The sequence below is a fragment of the Micromys minutus genome (genome assembly GCF_963924665.1).
Source record: "Micromys minutus genome assembly, chromosome: 33".
Classification (NCBI taxonomy): Eukaryota; Metazoa; Chordata; class Mammalia; order Rodentia; family Muridae; genus Micromys; species Micromys minutus.
This window is the reverse complement of record NC_137968.1, coordinates 21,118,887-21,134,625: the sequence shown is the minus strand read 5'-3', so window position 1 is coordinate 21,134,625 and position 15,739 is coordinate 21,118,887. Positions and strand designations below refer to the sequence as shown.

General features: G+C 41.4%; 1 protein-coding gene across 2 annotated transcripts in view; it reads right to left on the bottom strand.

Annotated features, from left to right (window-relative positions):
* The window catches only part of TBC1D31 (TBC1 domain family member 31), a gene marked incomplete at its 5' end in the record, with an annotated part of 48,293 nt that overhangs the window by 9,633 nt on the left and 22,921 nt on the right, over positions 1-15,739 (bottom strand). For both annotated transcript variants that reach the window (XM_080909440.1, XM_080909441.1), the window contains 11 exons: positions 76-168; positions 1,862-1,997; positions 3,492-3,644; positions 4,117-4,349; positions 5,295-5,474; positions 5,921-6,054; positions 7,721-7,854; positions 9,626-9,772; positions 9,851-9,930; positions 12,140-12,313; positions 14,856-15,056. In XM_080909440.1, coding sequence (XP_080765566.1) covers positions 76-168; positions 1,862-1,997; positions 3,492-3,644; positions 4,117-4,349; positions 5,295-5,474; positions 5,921-6,054; positions 7,721-7,854; positions 9,626-9,772; positions 9,851-9,930; positions 12,140-12,313; positions 14,856-15,056 — 1,665 coding nt within the window. The remainder of the gene's footprint in view (positions 1-75; positions 169-1,861; positions 1,998-3,491; positions 3,645-4,116; positions 4,350-5,294; positions 5,475-5,920; positions 6,055-7,720; positions 7,855-9,625; positions 9,773-9,850; positions 9,931-12,139; positions 12,314-14,855; positions 15,057-15,739) is intronic.

The following is a 15,739-nucleotide window of genomic DNA, read 5'->3' as shown; positions in this document are numbered from 1 at the left end:
GTCCTGCCTCGTTCACAAGTCCGTCCAGGGCTGAAGGGCAGCCCTTTCCTCCTGTTGGAGAGGGCGGCTCTCTACCTTTTCATACAGTAGTTTCTGTGCTTCAAGTTCCAGCTGTCTCATTTCCAGATCTTTGGCTGTGGCAGCAATTTCTTGATCTCTCATTTGTATCTATGGACAAAGCAAAGACTGTCAAGGCCCCGAATACCTCACAGCACGATTTTTAAAGATGTAGTGATCCTGCAGCCTGACATCCCACTAACAGCACGACAAAGACAACAAGCAGGAACTGGGTTGAAAACTAACCGGCAACACAGCGTGCTCTCTGGGATCCAGGGCCAGTCTGGGTGAAGCTTATGTTTTTAAACAGCAGGCACAAGTGCCATATGGCCATGGAGACAGACTGAGGAGCAGGTGGCTCTTTCCTGTCACAGTAACCAGCTCCAGTTAAAGAAGACCAAGCAACTGAAAGTTGGGCTGGAGACAAACACATGTCTAATCTTATTAAAGTAACATGCTTAATTAACAATTAAGCTTCTGAACTTCTTGTACATTGAAGCTTCCTGTGAGCTGTCTGACCACTGTTTTGCTCTCTGTGGTGTTTATCTGGAGCTCACTGTCCCCAAATGTAACATTACTTGGGGGCTCTCACTTCTGTAAGACGGGTTAGGTGAGGTAACCTCCACAGAATCTTCCTAAGCATTTGGTTACCTACAAACCCTAGGTGTTTTTAGGGGTGAGGATAAAGTAAATGATGTGTTTTTGGAAAACAAAACTATAGCCAACCAACTAACCATCCCCATGGATTCATCCAGCAAACACTTAAGGACTGTGTTACTGTCTTAGCCATTACTGAGTATTTATACTGTTGACAGGCAACACACTAGGAAGTCCTTGTAAAGAAAGAGGCTGTAAAACGAGCACACTCTGGGTTGCAGACACACATTCAAGGGGTAAAATAAATACTAGGAACTATGGGGTAGCACTAGAGCTAAGGTGAGGTCTAAGTGTGAAGCCAGAGTCCTGGGGGCACAGAGAAGAGAAGGCAAGGCTAGGCCCACCGCCCCACTCTGTTGGGGGTCCAGGTACAGAGCTAATTTGATTATGAATTTTCAGAGATAAGCAGCTATAAGAAAAGATCACATGAGTTTGTGAGCAATGTCCACAGTCATGTGAACACGCCTGCTGGAGCTGGGGCAGCCAGAGCACAGCCCTGGGCTATGCAGAGGCCTCTCCGCTGCTACTGAGAGGAATGAGGATGCCTTGCTGTGGGGCCAGACCATCCGGGATAAAGACACCAGAGTTCTGAGCATGGATCACTTTCGGAAAAGAACACAAACTTTTTGTTACGAATACAAGGCTATTAACTTGATTCACTAGTGAGGTAATTTAAAAGACTTGTAGATTGTAAAAACCAATTAAAATTAATTAGCCTTAAACAAAGCAAAGAGTATTAAATTAAACCCTCTACAAGAGTTACTATTTTATCAGAACTAGATTTTAAGCTTCCAAAATTAATGCATAAATTTATTGTAATACTAATGAGAATTTCAACTGAATGGGAGAGGACTGATAAAAATAAAGTTCTCCATTGGGATGTAAACATTAGAGAACACTGAGTCAAATGAAGAGGAGGACGCTGGGTGGATGAGGTGAGAAGCCCCAGCTACCGAACAACCGACACATGACATATTTCTAAAGCAACAGACGTTAAACTGACCACTTTCCTTGGTATGATAGGTGTCTGTTAAAGTACATAAAGCTGAGGGAGCTGCTCAGGGCTCACCACGGGCTCTAGCATTTTACTTAGTCTGAAGGTGTCTGTTACATGAGAATAAAGATCTTAACATTGAAGCTGACGAACCTTTCTCTCAATTTCATCCTCCAGCCTGCGCAGCTCCATTTCACGTTGATCTTGCTGAAGCTTCATCAAACGTCTCCTAGCGGCATCCTGTAAGTGTATTTCCTTAATCTCCAGTTCCCTTTTCACAGCAGCAAGTCTGAAAAACAAACTCTATCACTTTCCAACACACCTTTGATTTTTTTGTCACTGAGTTGCCTGTGCAGTTTGGATACACTGTATCTACCTCAACAGAGCTCTGTTTCCAATACATAAACAAAGTCAGTACTCTAGGTGGTGGTGGTCAGCCCAAATGGCCACACCCTTTCAGACTTGACTTCCAACAGTCTACCTGTCAGCTACTTTCCCAGTGCCCGGATGGAATCCTCTTACTAACACTAAGCTGCAGCCCAGCTCTGTCAGAGCATTCCAATACAAGTGATACTTGACTGCAGGGGGAGGGAGATCCCAAAACCACTACAATGGCATCACCATGGTACCTAGGTCTTTACAGTGTTAGTGGAGACCACCAGTTCTAGAATTGCTTTAAACTGTGCACAGAAATAAGAATCAGTAAATGCACAGAATCAAAACATGGAGAGAAGAGCTTCCCAAGCTGAAGTGGAAGCTCCCACACTGTTTCCCCAGCGGGGAAATTGTTGTTTCCTCAGTACTAGGGAAGCTCGGGCAAGATTTTCTCCTTTGCCAAGGTTTAAAATTTTTAAACTTTATTGATTTAATGTATATGATGAGTGTTTGCCTGCATGTATGTGTGTATTATGTAAATATGCATGCATGTGCACTATGTTCATGTGTGGTGCCTAGAAGTCATAAGTTTTAGACCCCCAGGAATTGGAGTGAATTGGTGGTTGTGAACTGCCTTGTAAGTGTGGGTGCTGGGATCCAAGCCCAGGTCCTCTATGAGAGCAGCAAATGTTCTTAACCACTGAGTCATCTCTTGTCAAAGATCTTGTTCACTTGACACAGGGTCTCACTGTGTAACCCTGGTTGTTCCACATTCCATATGCCTCTGCTTCATCCGTGTTGGGATTAAAAGGAAGCACCAACATACCTGGCATTGTCAGTTCTAAATGCACAGGAAAGGAATGATTTATCTTTCAATTTGTTGGATCAAAGTTACATTTAAAACATAATTTTGAAAGCCACATTGCACCAAGAATGATTTTCTAACACCCTTATTACAAAGCATTTCTGCCTACTATAAAATGATTTTTTTAAAATGTTTTTAAATAGAGACAAGGTCTTACTCTGTAGCCCAGGCTGGTCTAGAAGTCCATGATGAAGCCCAGATTAGCTTTAACAGCTTAACAGCCTCCCATGCTGTTAGGATTACAGGCATGAATTATGCCTGGTTTAGAACGAATATTTCTAAATAACGTTTTTAAAAATATTAGAGCTCATATTACTTTTGAATATTCATCCCAAGGGACAAGATTCAACATTCCTTTAAAATTAACTTTACTACATGGAAGATTTTTTTCAGTGGCATAAATGCTTTTTAATTTACATGGATATTCAGCTAGGTAACTTTATATATAGTGTTTAAGTAAGAAAAAGGAAGGAAGCAGAACTTATTCTAGGATTTCCACAGCAACAGACTGCACCTGTGTCTGAGGAGTTATGAGGACCGTACCTTTGTCTCTGCTGGGCCATCTTCTCCTCCTCTTGAAGAAGCATCTCTCTTCTTGTCTCCTCTGCTTTACGGAGCAGTTCTTGCTTCTGGTACCACGCCTCATCCTTAGCTCTCTGCTCATCCACTTCAGCTTGCATATTTTCAACTGTCTGCCTTAAGTAGACATAATGTTTACTATTATGAAAATGCAAACAAGAAAGTGAAGTAATTTAGTTCAAAACAACCAAGATTCAAAATCTTGAACCTGGTGAAAGCTCAATATATGGTTTTATTTCCAGATAAAGGAGAAATTAGGCATCTTTAAAGACATCTCTTGCCTTCAAATTTGGATTTGAAACATATACTTTATAATTCAAACTGATATTGCATTAAAAACTTTACTTAGGGTTGGAGAAAAGGCTCAGAAGTTAAAAATCATGTGCTGTTCTAGCTGAGGACCAGGTTCAATTCTTAGCACCTATTTCTGATAGTTCTTAACTACTTGTAATGCCAGACGACCCTACACGCTCTGACCTCTCTGGGCATCTGTACACACACAGTGCACATAAGCCCATGCAGGCACACAGGAAGAACCTTTCTTACTTATGCTGTCTCATTCTTTGATGAATAATTATTCCACGATTACCTCTCTCTCAAGAAATCCAGTTCATCCTTCCTTATCCGTTCCCGTTCCTGTGTCTGATAGTCCACAATGAACTTTGGATATTGGTTAAATATAGGATATTGCCCTTTTGTTAGTGCAACAAAAGCATCCAGCATGCTATTCGGATGAATATCAGCAGGCGTGCTCTCCATGAGATGATAAACTTCTCTAATTACAACATTTATGTCCAGGTTATTCCGATGGTGAAAAAAATACTGAAAGAAAACTTGAATTCAAATCAAGGCTTACCAGCAAAGCCCACTATTAATACCCAGAAGAAGCAGTAAGAATGAAGACATGAGATGCAGAGACACATGCTGAGGAAGGGAACAGAGCAACTGACCTAGAGGAAGTTACAGGGAAACAACAGCTAAGGTGAGGCCTGAGCTATGGAGCCAGAGTCCTGGGGGTACAAAGCGGCATGGAGACACTCTGTGGGGGGGGTCCAGTTACAGAGCTTGGTTGTTTGTCTGTCTGTTTGTTTTTTGTTATTGTATTGTATTTGTATTGTAAGAAGGAATTTGCTACAAAGCCCAGACTAGACTTGAACTTGTGATCCTCCTGCCTCAGCTTTCCTCCTGCTGACTTCACAGGTCAGTCACACACCTGTAACTGCAGCACTCAGGAGGAGAAGGCAGAGGACTGCCCTGAGCTTCATGCTGGCCTGTGCATCAGGAGTCTGAAGCCTCCCTCTGGACTACACGGTCATGAGAAAACACAGAAACACAAAGTAGGCCAAGAACAATGAAACTGTCAGGTACTAGTCTACAGGCATTTCCAGACCATCACATACCAGAGGGGCCACTAATGAGATCAAAGAACAAGCAGCCAAGTGTTCAATGCTCTTTACAAAGGAAAAAAATAAACAAAAAACAGTTCTAATAACCTGCTTGCCAATAATCTACACAAGGTCAGGGATGTGGTACAACTTTTTATTGTATTTTTGCCACCTACCATCAATACCAATATAAGCAGGTTCTCAGCCAAGGAATGTGCTCCTCAATGTAAACAACTGAGACTGTAGGACTTCTTGTTTGGGGTTTGTTGTGAGTGATGATGGAACCCAGGGCCTCATGTGAGCTAGGCAAGCATGCCACGTCTGCCTGTACATACAGCATCGAGAGTATGTATGGCTTCTCTCATGGATGGCTCTTATTTACCTCAAAGTCATCCTTCAGAGTACAGTTGAGCAAAGGAGCTCTAGAACACGTATTGTAGGCCACCACGGTCATCAGGAGGAAGGAAGGGTGATTGGAAAAGACGTTGTCGAATAACCGGAGCCACTCCTCTCTTGTCAGCACTTCCGAGAACAGAGTTTCAAGGAGAGGCCAGGCATACAGCTAAAGCAAACAAGAAACGGCGCATTCCATACCAGGATTCTAAGAGTCAAAGCAGTCACTGCCAACTGTTATGCAGCAATTACACTGTTAACAGCATCACAGTAATCTGAACAGCACTTCTGCTTCCCCACAGGGCAGAGACTAAACTAGGCCTAACGCACACAAGGCAAGGGCTCTGCCGCTGAACGGCATCCTGCACTCCCGTGCGGCCTCTCTAGAGACTTTCAGGAAGGCGACTGAATAATAGCAACTTGTTAACAGAATGTGCGCAGCTGGACAGCCCAGCAGCACAGCTGTCTGCCGTCCGTCAAGTGGATGCCCTGCACACAGGCCCACAGCTGTACACACAAGCACACGCACACAATAAATTAAAATAGTGTGTCATTCATTCTAGAATCAATCCTACTCTCAAAATAAAGGCTACTCTAAAGCCCTCTATTTCTTACCTGGGAAGTTACGTCACGATCTATGAAGTGCTGTAGCAGTTCCTTGTCATGAAATGACAATACATTCTCTATCATACTAAGAACATTGATGGGAGGGTTAGGAAAATACTCAAACCAATGTTGACACCAATTGACTACAAAGAAAAAAATCAGAAAATCTGGTTTTAAATACTTGTATTATTATAAAGGGATTTTCTGTAGTCACACTATGTGTCTGTCTATATGCGTATGTTTATAGTCTCAGGCTAGTCTTAAAATTTCTGATCTACCTATATCAGCCTACCTAATGTTGGATTATAGGCACCTACACTGGGGCTTTTTATCTTTAGTATTATGGGTTGGACATCAGGGTCTCGTACATGCTAGGCACTGCCCCATCCCTAAGCTACATTCCAGCCTATTTACTCATTTACTGGCTTATTTAGTTGTAGGTTTTAAGGACGGTGCTGAACCTGTGGTCTACTGGCCTCAGCCTCTGGACTAGCTAGGATTATAGGACTATACCATCAGGACCCATTCAGTTCTGTTTTTCCTCTCTTTTCCCCTTCTCAATATGCTTGTGGATAAAGAAAAGGTAATGTAACTTTTAAACTGCTAGAACATGAGGTTCCAAACTCACCCCGATGGTGGTTCTTCTCACCTCATTTAAACCGTCCCTGGAAATGTCCTCACAGGTATGCCCAGCAATTTGTCTCGGAGATTTTAAGTCTGGTCAAGTTGACCACAAGGATAAACCACAACACATAGCCTTTCCTAAGAAAATCCCTTTGCTAATCAAAGACAGCAAAACAGGAGTCATCAGGAACCAGAAGGTCCCACATGTTGGATTAGGATGGTTTGGAAGTGTGTGTATGTATAGACATAAATGCTTTTATTGACACATTTCCAACTACTGCCCTGCTTAGGAATAAAAAAGAAATGCCAATGTGGTACTCCATTCCACAGACAGAGCCGTAGGTGGGATAAAAATAAATAAATAAATGAATACATAAATAAGCACATAAATCAAAAGGAATTTATCGCAGTAACAGGAAAAGCTAGATTCCTCAATGCTAAAACCTCCTATTTCAAATTAGCAACACAAGTTTCATCAGCAGAGTATTATAAAGTTTATGAGGGCTATTATGCCATTTATTACTGAACAGTTAAACTTGAGCCAATAATTAAGCCAGAGGTAAAATCTGGCAAAGATTTCAACTTCTTTAAACTGCTGTTGTTAGGGTGATTCGTTTCACACACCGTGAATGACTGGGTGCACACTGTCCTAACCTAGCCCCAGAACTTGGGGTGCCCATGCCTCAGCCTCCTCTGTAGACAGGGGATAGCCGTGGCTATAGCACGGGGTGGTGACAAAGAAAAAAGAAGCCAACAAAAGTGAGCTGAGGACAATGTGCCGTTCAAACTGTTCGGTTCTGTGAGCCTCCGAGGGGCATGAGGGCAGCAGCCAGCGCCTGGCACAAACGGCAGGCACAAACGGCAGGCACCAAACGGCAGGCACCAAACGGCAGGCTCTGTTCACCAAGTGCTCAGTCCTGAAGCAGGTCCATGAACCAACACCCAGTAGGTGCAAGTTTTAATTCTTTCTGACCAAAGCCAGCCAAGAACAATATTGTCTAAGAAATTCAACTCTCCGAATTTCCTTGTAAGGCTTCCCTATGAAGACTGTCCTGCCCACTTTTTGCTCTAAACTTCATCTTTCATACTTCATGACCTAAAAAAAAAAAAAAAAAAAAAAAAAAAAAAAAAAAAAAAAATCTAGATTCCCTAAGTGTAGCGAAGGTGTCGTGGTGAAGTACTTACTTATGAGAGTAGCAACAACTTCAAAACAGATGAGCTGATTGTTCTGGAACAATTTTACAAATGGAAATGCCAAGAGTGGAAGATATGGCATGTCACTGAAGATTGCAGACCAGTGAGCTAATGCAGACAGGGTTCTGGAAGTAGAGAAAGGAAAGACCAGAAAGCAACAGCATTATTAAAGTATGTCTGAGCAGGTGACTCAGACTTGGTGGGGACATAGTTCGTCTCTTTACAAGTGCTGGGTATGATGGCGCACACCTTGATCCCAACAGTGGAGGAACAGAGACAAGCAGATCTCTGGGAGTTCAAGGCCAGCCTGATCTACACAGTGAGGTCTAGGACAGCTGGGGCTACAAAATGAGACCCTGCCCCTGCCCCCCAAAGAACCCAGTCTCCCCTCCCCATCAATGAAAGAATTCAACCCCACACAAATGGTGGTATTACGTAAACATTGCTCTGTGCCGTGAAGTTTTCAATTAATACTTGAAACATTTACACCAAGATGTGTTGCATAAATACCCTCATGCTTTCTTGGTTCCTGTGTGAGTGTCCTATCACGGGATCTCGAGAACCTTTCTGCTTTTATACAGTACAGCACTGAGCATCATCACATGAACCCTATCTATGTGGGAACACAGACATCACAAACAGAGCTGTAACTTCAGAAGCCACAATGTCTACATTGCTGCTGACATTGAGAAGGGATGTCTGTTTTCTTCTTTTTTCCTTCACTTTTGCAATTTTTATTATTCCTCCTTAATTTGTGTGTGTGGGTTTTAACCAATCTGACTGGATCAACATTTTGATTAAAAAAAATCTTTTTTTCCTTCCTTTGAATTCCATTTACTTTGTAAAAATTGTGTGTGTGTGTGTGTGTGTGTGTGTGTGTGTGTGTTTTGCTCTTACAGAGTTCAATTCCCAGCAACCACATGGTGGCTCACAACCATCTGTAATGGCATCTGTTGCCCTCTTCTAGTGGCTCTGAGGACAGCTACAGTGTACTCGTATACATAAAGTAAATAAATATTAAAAAAAAGAAAGTAGGAAAGCTTACAGTTTGTGTCAAGTCATGTTCAGAGCCAGTCTCAGCTTCATACCTGCCCACTAGGTTTATGACCAGCATTTACCAAATGTCTTCTATGAACTAGACACTGGTGTGCGCATTGTAAGTTGACGTGTCAACTTATAACACCCCAATAATCTCACGATGTTAGGGTTATTAGCTTTAACCCCATTTATTGACAAAAAAAATCAAGGATAGGGGAGGAAAGACACAGCCTTTACTGTGGACAGCTTTTTGGGTTACTTGGGAAGAGTTTGACAGTGGACCAGGACAAGGAAGTAGAGCTACTCCAGGCAGAATTTGACTTTGGCCTAGGACAGGGAAGTAGCTCAGATAATCCAGTCATCTTTACCAGCCCTTAGAAACAGTGCTTATGGCTTTTGTTTGTGGCCTGGCTCAATCCCTGTCTATCTGTATTCCCTGTCTTGCATGTTCCCTTAACCCAGCATGACCTTATTATTACCTGCATGTAATATAAATGGAATAAAAGCAGACTAGAAGAATTAAACCTGCCTTTCAGCCTCTGAACTGGCTGGGGTTCATGCTGCAGTATTGTCTAATCATCTCTTTCTTTATAATCCTCGCCCCGCCGCTGGAGAACCCGTTAACTGACTGAGCTGGCTTGGCCACTTTATCATTTACCACATGACTGAATAGAGTCAAATTCAGTGTTCTGTCCTAAAGCCCACGCTTTCTGCTGAGCCTAAAGAGATTACGATTTCTGGCACATGTCCACACATGATGTGATGTGCTGAAACAAGCAGAGAGGACAGTCCACGCTGAGCGCCGGTGCCTTGTGAGGAATGGGAACGCCCACGCATCGCCGCATGTGCTGAGGATACCTTTGCAGTACTCTCAGCAGTTTTCTACTTTTGATGGGGTATGTCTTCTGAAGGGTGACGTACGCCGCATGAGTCCCTTTGTCCACCAAGCTACTAAACGCAGTATGGTTTTCAGGCAGTTGTAGTAAAGAACGCCAAATAAACATTCTGAAATAAAAATTTAATTTCAAATAAAAGAACTTTTTTGAGCGAAACTGACTTAGAATGAAAGAATTTGGAGTTTACCTGTATTTTGTTGGATATTCCCCATAGCCTTTTAATAAGATTTGCAAGCGTTTTCTATTTAATCCTTCTGACAATTCATTCTATAAAAAGATTATATCAGTGAGTGACAGTCATGCAACTGAAAACATGGTAATCTAGCCCATGGTAGCGTCCACGCTTTAGGACACAGCACATAAGACAGGCAGGGTGGTGGATGCTTGCGGTCTTAGCACTCAGAGGATGATGCATTTGAAGTCAGTGCTGTAGGAAAGATTCTGGTCACAGAACAGAACAGAACACACAGTAAGAAAGATTCACACGCCTGGACTCCGTGACAGACATGCTCCGTCTCTTCTGCCCTCATGTACACAGAACAGCGTATGGGGAAGCCGCTCCACGTACCATACTCCATATGTCACCTCTGACAGAGCTGCAGCACAGCGACACCCAGCACCGCACGTGACCCACCTGGAGTCTGCCTTATCCATTCTGTCATACACAGAAGTGTTATCATTTAAATGCTTACAAAACATTATTAAAATAAATGGGGGTTGGAGATTTAGCTCAGTGGGTAGGGCACTTGCCTAGCAAGTGCAAGGCCCTGGGTTTGGTCCTCAGCTCCAAAAACATAAAATAAAGTAGATGTGAAAAATACCAAATATTATTGAGGATACGGAATAACTAGAACTTTTCCTCCTGCTGTTAGGAATATAAATTACTTCAGCAACTCAGAAAAACTGTCAGCATTTAGTAAACAAACCTATGGTACCAAGAGGCTAAGGGGTGTGTCAGAATTTACTTAGGTTATATATGTGCGATTCAGCGTTCAATCCCCAACGCCCAGTCTTCCTAGCAAAGCGAGCATTGTCGCTGGGAGAAAAGGCCATGTCCTGAGGAGTGGTGACGCTCCACTCTTTGATGTGGCTGCTGGCAGCATGGGTAAACTAAGTTCACGAAGATTCACTGTGTACTTCATGTGTACATTTGTGTATAAATAAGTTCCGTGAAGATACTGCTAAACATTTCTATGAATATTTATATTTTTTCTGTTTCAAAATTATATATATATACTTTGCAGAAAAAAAAAGAAAAAAGAAAACCATTTTAGAAAAGAACATAGGGCACCAAGATGGCTCAGTGTTTTGGCAAAAGTGCTTGTTGTGTGAGCCTGGTGACCTGAAGCCCAAAGTGGAAACAGAGAACTGACTTGAGAGTTGTCTTCTCATCTCACAAAGTTAACACACACAAACACACACTCACACACATGCATACATACACACAGACACATACATATATACATACACCACATACATACATACACACATGCATACATAGACACACACACATGCACATACATACACACATGCACATACACATATGCATACACACATACACCTACATACACACATGTACATACAGACATATGCATACATACATGCACACACACATGCATACATAAATACACACATACAGATACATATATACACACATACACCACACACAGAGAGACACACACATATATACATAGACACATACAAACACACACTCTTGTATACACTTAGTTTAAAAAACAAAACCTCTTGAACTCTTCTCCTCAAGGTGCTCCTGCTGTTGGCCGCCTCCAAGAGGTACAGCAACTCCAGGAGCAGTGTTAAGTCTGCTCTCTGTTTCCCTCACAACCTCCTATAGCAGCACTGTCTACCAAAAATGCAACAGGAGTCGTGACTGGAATTTAAAACTGTCTAACAAGTACATTAACAAAAGTAGAGAGAAACAGGAAAAATTTACTTTTATAAACTTCTAACCCAACATAATCAAAAAAGTCACTGCAACACATAGTCAGTATAAAATCATCGATAAGGTAGTTTATATTCTGGGTTCTCCTACTTTCTTGCTGCACATGTTTTACACTTACAACACCCTTTAAAATCATTTATTTAGTATGTACAATGTGAATGTGTGTATACACTGCAGCACACACGTGAAGATTAATGGACAATGTGACAGCTGGTTCCTCTGTTTATTGTGTGGTCCAAGAATGGGACTCAGGTTATGAGGACCTGTGGTGTCTTGTCTGAGACACTGTGTCAGTCCTGTAACCAGACTGAAGCCAAATTCACAGTCCTGCCTCAACCTCCTAAGTGCTAGGCCTGCAGATGTGAGCTAGCATGCCAGGCTACGAAACCTTGACTCATACCTCGGTTCAGATTATCACACCTCAAACATCATCGGCCACACACAGCCCAGAAGTTACAAGGTAGTCTAGAGCAGGCCATAGCAAGCTGGAGCTCAAGGGTAAAATATTCTTACCTCCTTGTTTTCTAAGTCCCCAGGCAGGTCTTGCTTGAGTACTCTAGTTTGAATTTTGCTCTCTTTACATCTTGCTGGCCGCTGTACTCTTCCTGACATTATTTTCATCTTAAGATTCCTGGAACTCACTGTATTAGGCAAATCTTCAATCACCTTAACCAGAGGAGGAGGGGGCTGAAAGAGAAACGAGGCTCTGTGTGTCTGTTCCATACGCATCTCCCTAGTTGGTATTCTTGGAAAGCATGTGAACCTTAATTTTCAGTTAGTTGTTCATTTATATAGGTAGCTAATTCTTATGCATAAAGTCTACATTAAAATGTCTAAGAACACTTTAGAATGCTTATTGATGAATAGTCAAAGTACTCTAAAGAATAAATATATATGATTAACAGCACTAAGTAGTATTCTTTTTCTTTAGGAGTCACTTTCTCCATTGAGGCTCTTTATTCTCTGATGACTCTAGCTTGTGTCAATCTGACATAAAACCAGCCAATACAGATGGAATGCATTTTTTCCTTATGATATAAGTACAAGTCTATGAAGTAGAATGTGGTGGTTTGAATAAAAATACCCTGTATAGATTCATAGCTTTGAATTCTTGGTCACTAGGGAGTGACACAATTTGAAAGGATTAGAGTACTGGAGTAGATGTAGTCTTGATGGAGGAAGTGTGTCACTGACGGTGGGCTTTGAAGTTTCAAAAGTTCATGTCAAGCCTAGTGTTTGCCTCTCTGTCCGTAGATTCAGATGTAGAACTCTCAGCTAATCTCCTGCATCATGTCTGCCTACATGCCATCATGTTCCCTATAATGATAATAATAGACTAAACCTATGAAACTGTAAGCAAGCTCAATGCTTTTCTTTGTAAGAGTTGCCTTGGTCATGGTGTCTCTTCACAGCAACAGAACAGACAGATGTAAGAGATGTTAATTTTTTTTTTAAAGACCAATTGTCACTTGACTAGAGGGAGCAAGTAGGATTTATTCCTAAAGGGTAGCTCAAAATTATTCAATGGCAAACCACTTTCTACTTCCATAATGAAGTCACCACATGACAACACACACAGAAGACATGGGAACACCACACACAACTCAAGAGCTTGTTTTTAGGGTCTACCAAACAGGAAAAATATAACAGTCAGCTTATTTGAACAGAAATGACTTAGGAGAACATTTTCTTCATAAATGGCAGTCCTTTAGAAATCAAATGACCTTCCTCATTCAAAGGAAAGAAACAAATAAGGACATGGGCTGAGTTCTAAGGACAAGGTACAGTGTTCACTTTTGTGATTTAATTCAAACTATCTGACCAGATTATGCCAACCTTTAATATTGTTGAACTGCCATTCTTCAATTTAAAAAATGTTTATTTTTTATTTTTTATGTGCGTTAGTGTTTTGCCTGCATGTATGTTTGTGTAAGAGCCTTGATCCCTTGGAGCTGAAGATACAGAGGCAGTTGTGAGCCGCCATGTGGGTGCTGAAAATTGAACCTGGGTTCTCTGGAGAAACAGCCAGTGCTCTTGACGGTTGTACCTTCTCTCTAGGCCCTTATTCTTTAATTTCAATCCATTCTGCTACATTTTTGTTAAGGCCCATAAAGTTATTTCTCCTGCTGGGGCTTTTTCCTTGGCTTTGAGCACAATCTTTCCAAGGCTAGTGCCCCGGATGCCACTGGATTCAATGTCATCTACGTAATGAATACATAAAAATTCACTGACTTCATTAGAGCATCATCAAATGACAAGAAAACAGTGAAACTCAGGAGAAAGGGCATAGATGAGCCAAGGTTTATACAGGAAAGGTGGCTGCACTTGGGAGCTAGCTCTCCCCGTGGCCTCGGTGCGCTCAGCACCACCAGCATAAAGAGGTCTGTGGCTCACTCAGATCAGTTTGCTCAGTCTCTTTCCATCTCCTTTAGCATTTTCTCAGTAGTAGGAACTCAAATGGAAAAGCTAAAGATGCTCAGCAAAAGCATGTAATATACTGGTGATTTAAAAAATAACAAATTAAATGTTCCAACAATATAAAAGGTAAGAACTATGACACCTATATTGTATATTTTATATAGATTTTATACAAGAACAACAGATTATAATCCCATATTATTAAAAATACTTACAAATACAAAAATATGTAAACAGACATATTAGACGAGTCTTGTCATTTGAAGTATATAATTATATAGAATTATCTCAAATACTGAGTTAATGAATAATGGATAGATTCATGATAACCGATAAATAAAATAGATAGATAGAAACAGTGAGAGATGATGGATAGATACATGATAGATAATTGATAGGTGATAGATTAATAGTTGATAGGCAGATGATGGGTGGATGGCAGATAATGTTTCAAATATAAGAAAGCCTCTGATTTAGCAGTGACTTGATTAGGAAGGAAAGATGGTGGGAAGGAAGGGAGGGAGGGAGGAAGGAAGGAAGAATGAACCAGACATAGAACTCCCAGGCTTGTAACCTAGATGAGGAGAACAAAGAGCAGGACAGAAAGGAAGAAATGAAATTAAAGGGCTCTCTTGGGAAAGCGATCACAAGTGACACTGAAGTCAGAGCTGGAGATGCAGCTCCTGAAGAGCCAGTGAATACACCTAGGACAGAAGTGTCCTGATGACATTAGAAGGCAGCACAGAGGCAATCATTGGTAGCAATATAATACCACAGCGCAGAGAGCAGATTCAATTACTTGATGACATACCTTATTTATTTCGTGTGTTAAAGCTTGAACTGAATATACATTCAGACTTCCATCTTCCATAATAGAAACTATGTACCGACCGTGTGGGCTAATCACTGATGAGCTAATTCCTTCTTCAACAGTTCCAATTTCAAAGAGAAGTTTACAAGTCTGTATGTTGACAAATCTCATAATCCCATCTTGACTTAGCACACCAAGAACCTGAAGAGACAGAAATGATGGGGCCTTAACATTTGAAAGCTAAAGGCTGAAAGTCTATATACACAGACCATAATATGATTGTGTATATTTATATGATAGAAATATATTTTAAAAGTAAAATATTAACTTTATAATAAATTTTTAAGTCGGCAGCTCAATTTCCAGTGAGCCATTATACATTTTAAAATCACCAACGATGTCTCATGTAGATCTGGCTCTGACTACACAGTATGGAACGCACACTGGGAAACTATGGAAAGTCTTGGCTTCTCCAGGCAGGCCTCCTCTCCTGACTCTCACCTCCACATTGGCTGTCAGAGACACATGCGCTCTTGGGAAAGCTCCCCACTTTCTGCCTGTGTTCAGTTGCTCTGATATTTGGAGAAAGGACTGAAATTATGGGCTGTATTCTAGATTGTGGTAGAAGAGTAGGTGGGAAGCTAGTCTTGTGAAGGGAAAAAATTAAATTTGTTATATAATATGAAAAATTAAAAACATATAATAAAAACATTAAATAAATAAAGCCTCTCTCTTGCTGCCTGTGGGTTAGGGACCAATGGCTGCAAGTAAAAGTTCATGTGACTCTTTGACACTCCAATGTAGGGTTGTTTTACATAAAGTAGTCGGCAGTGTCCAGAGGAAAAGTGTGCTGTCTGAATGGCTGTCTGGCAGTGCACAGCCGT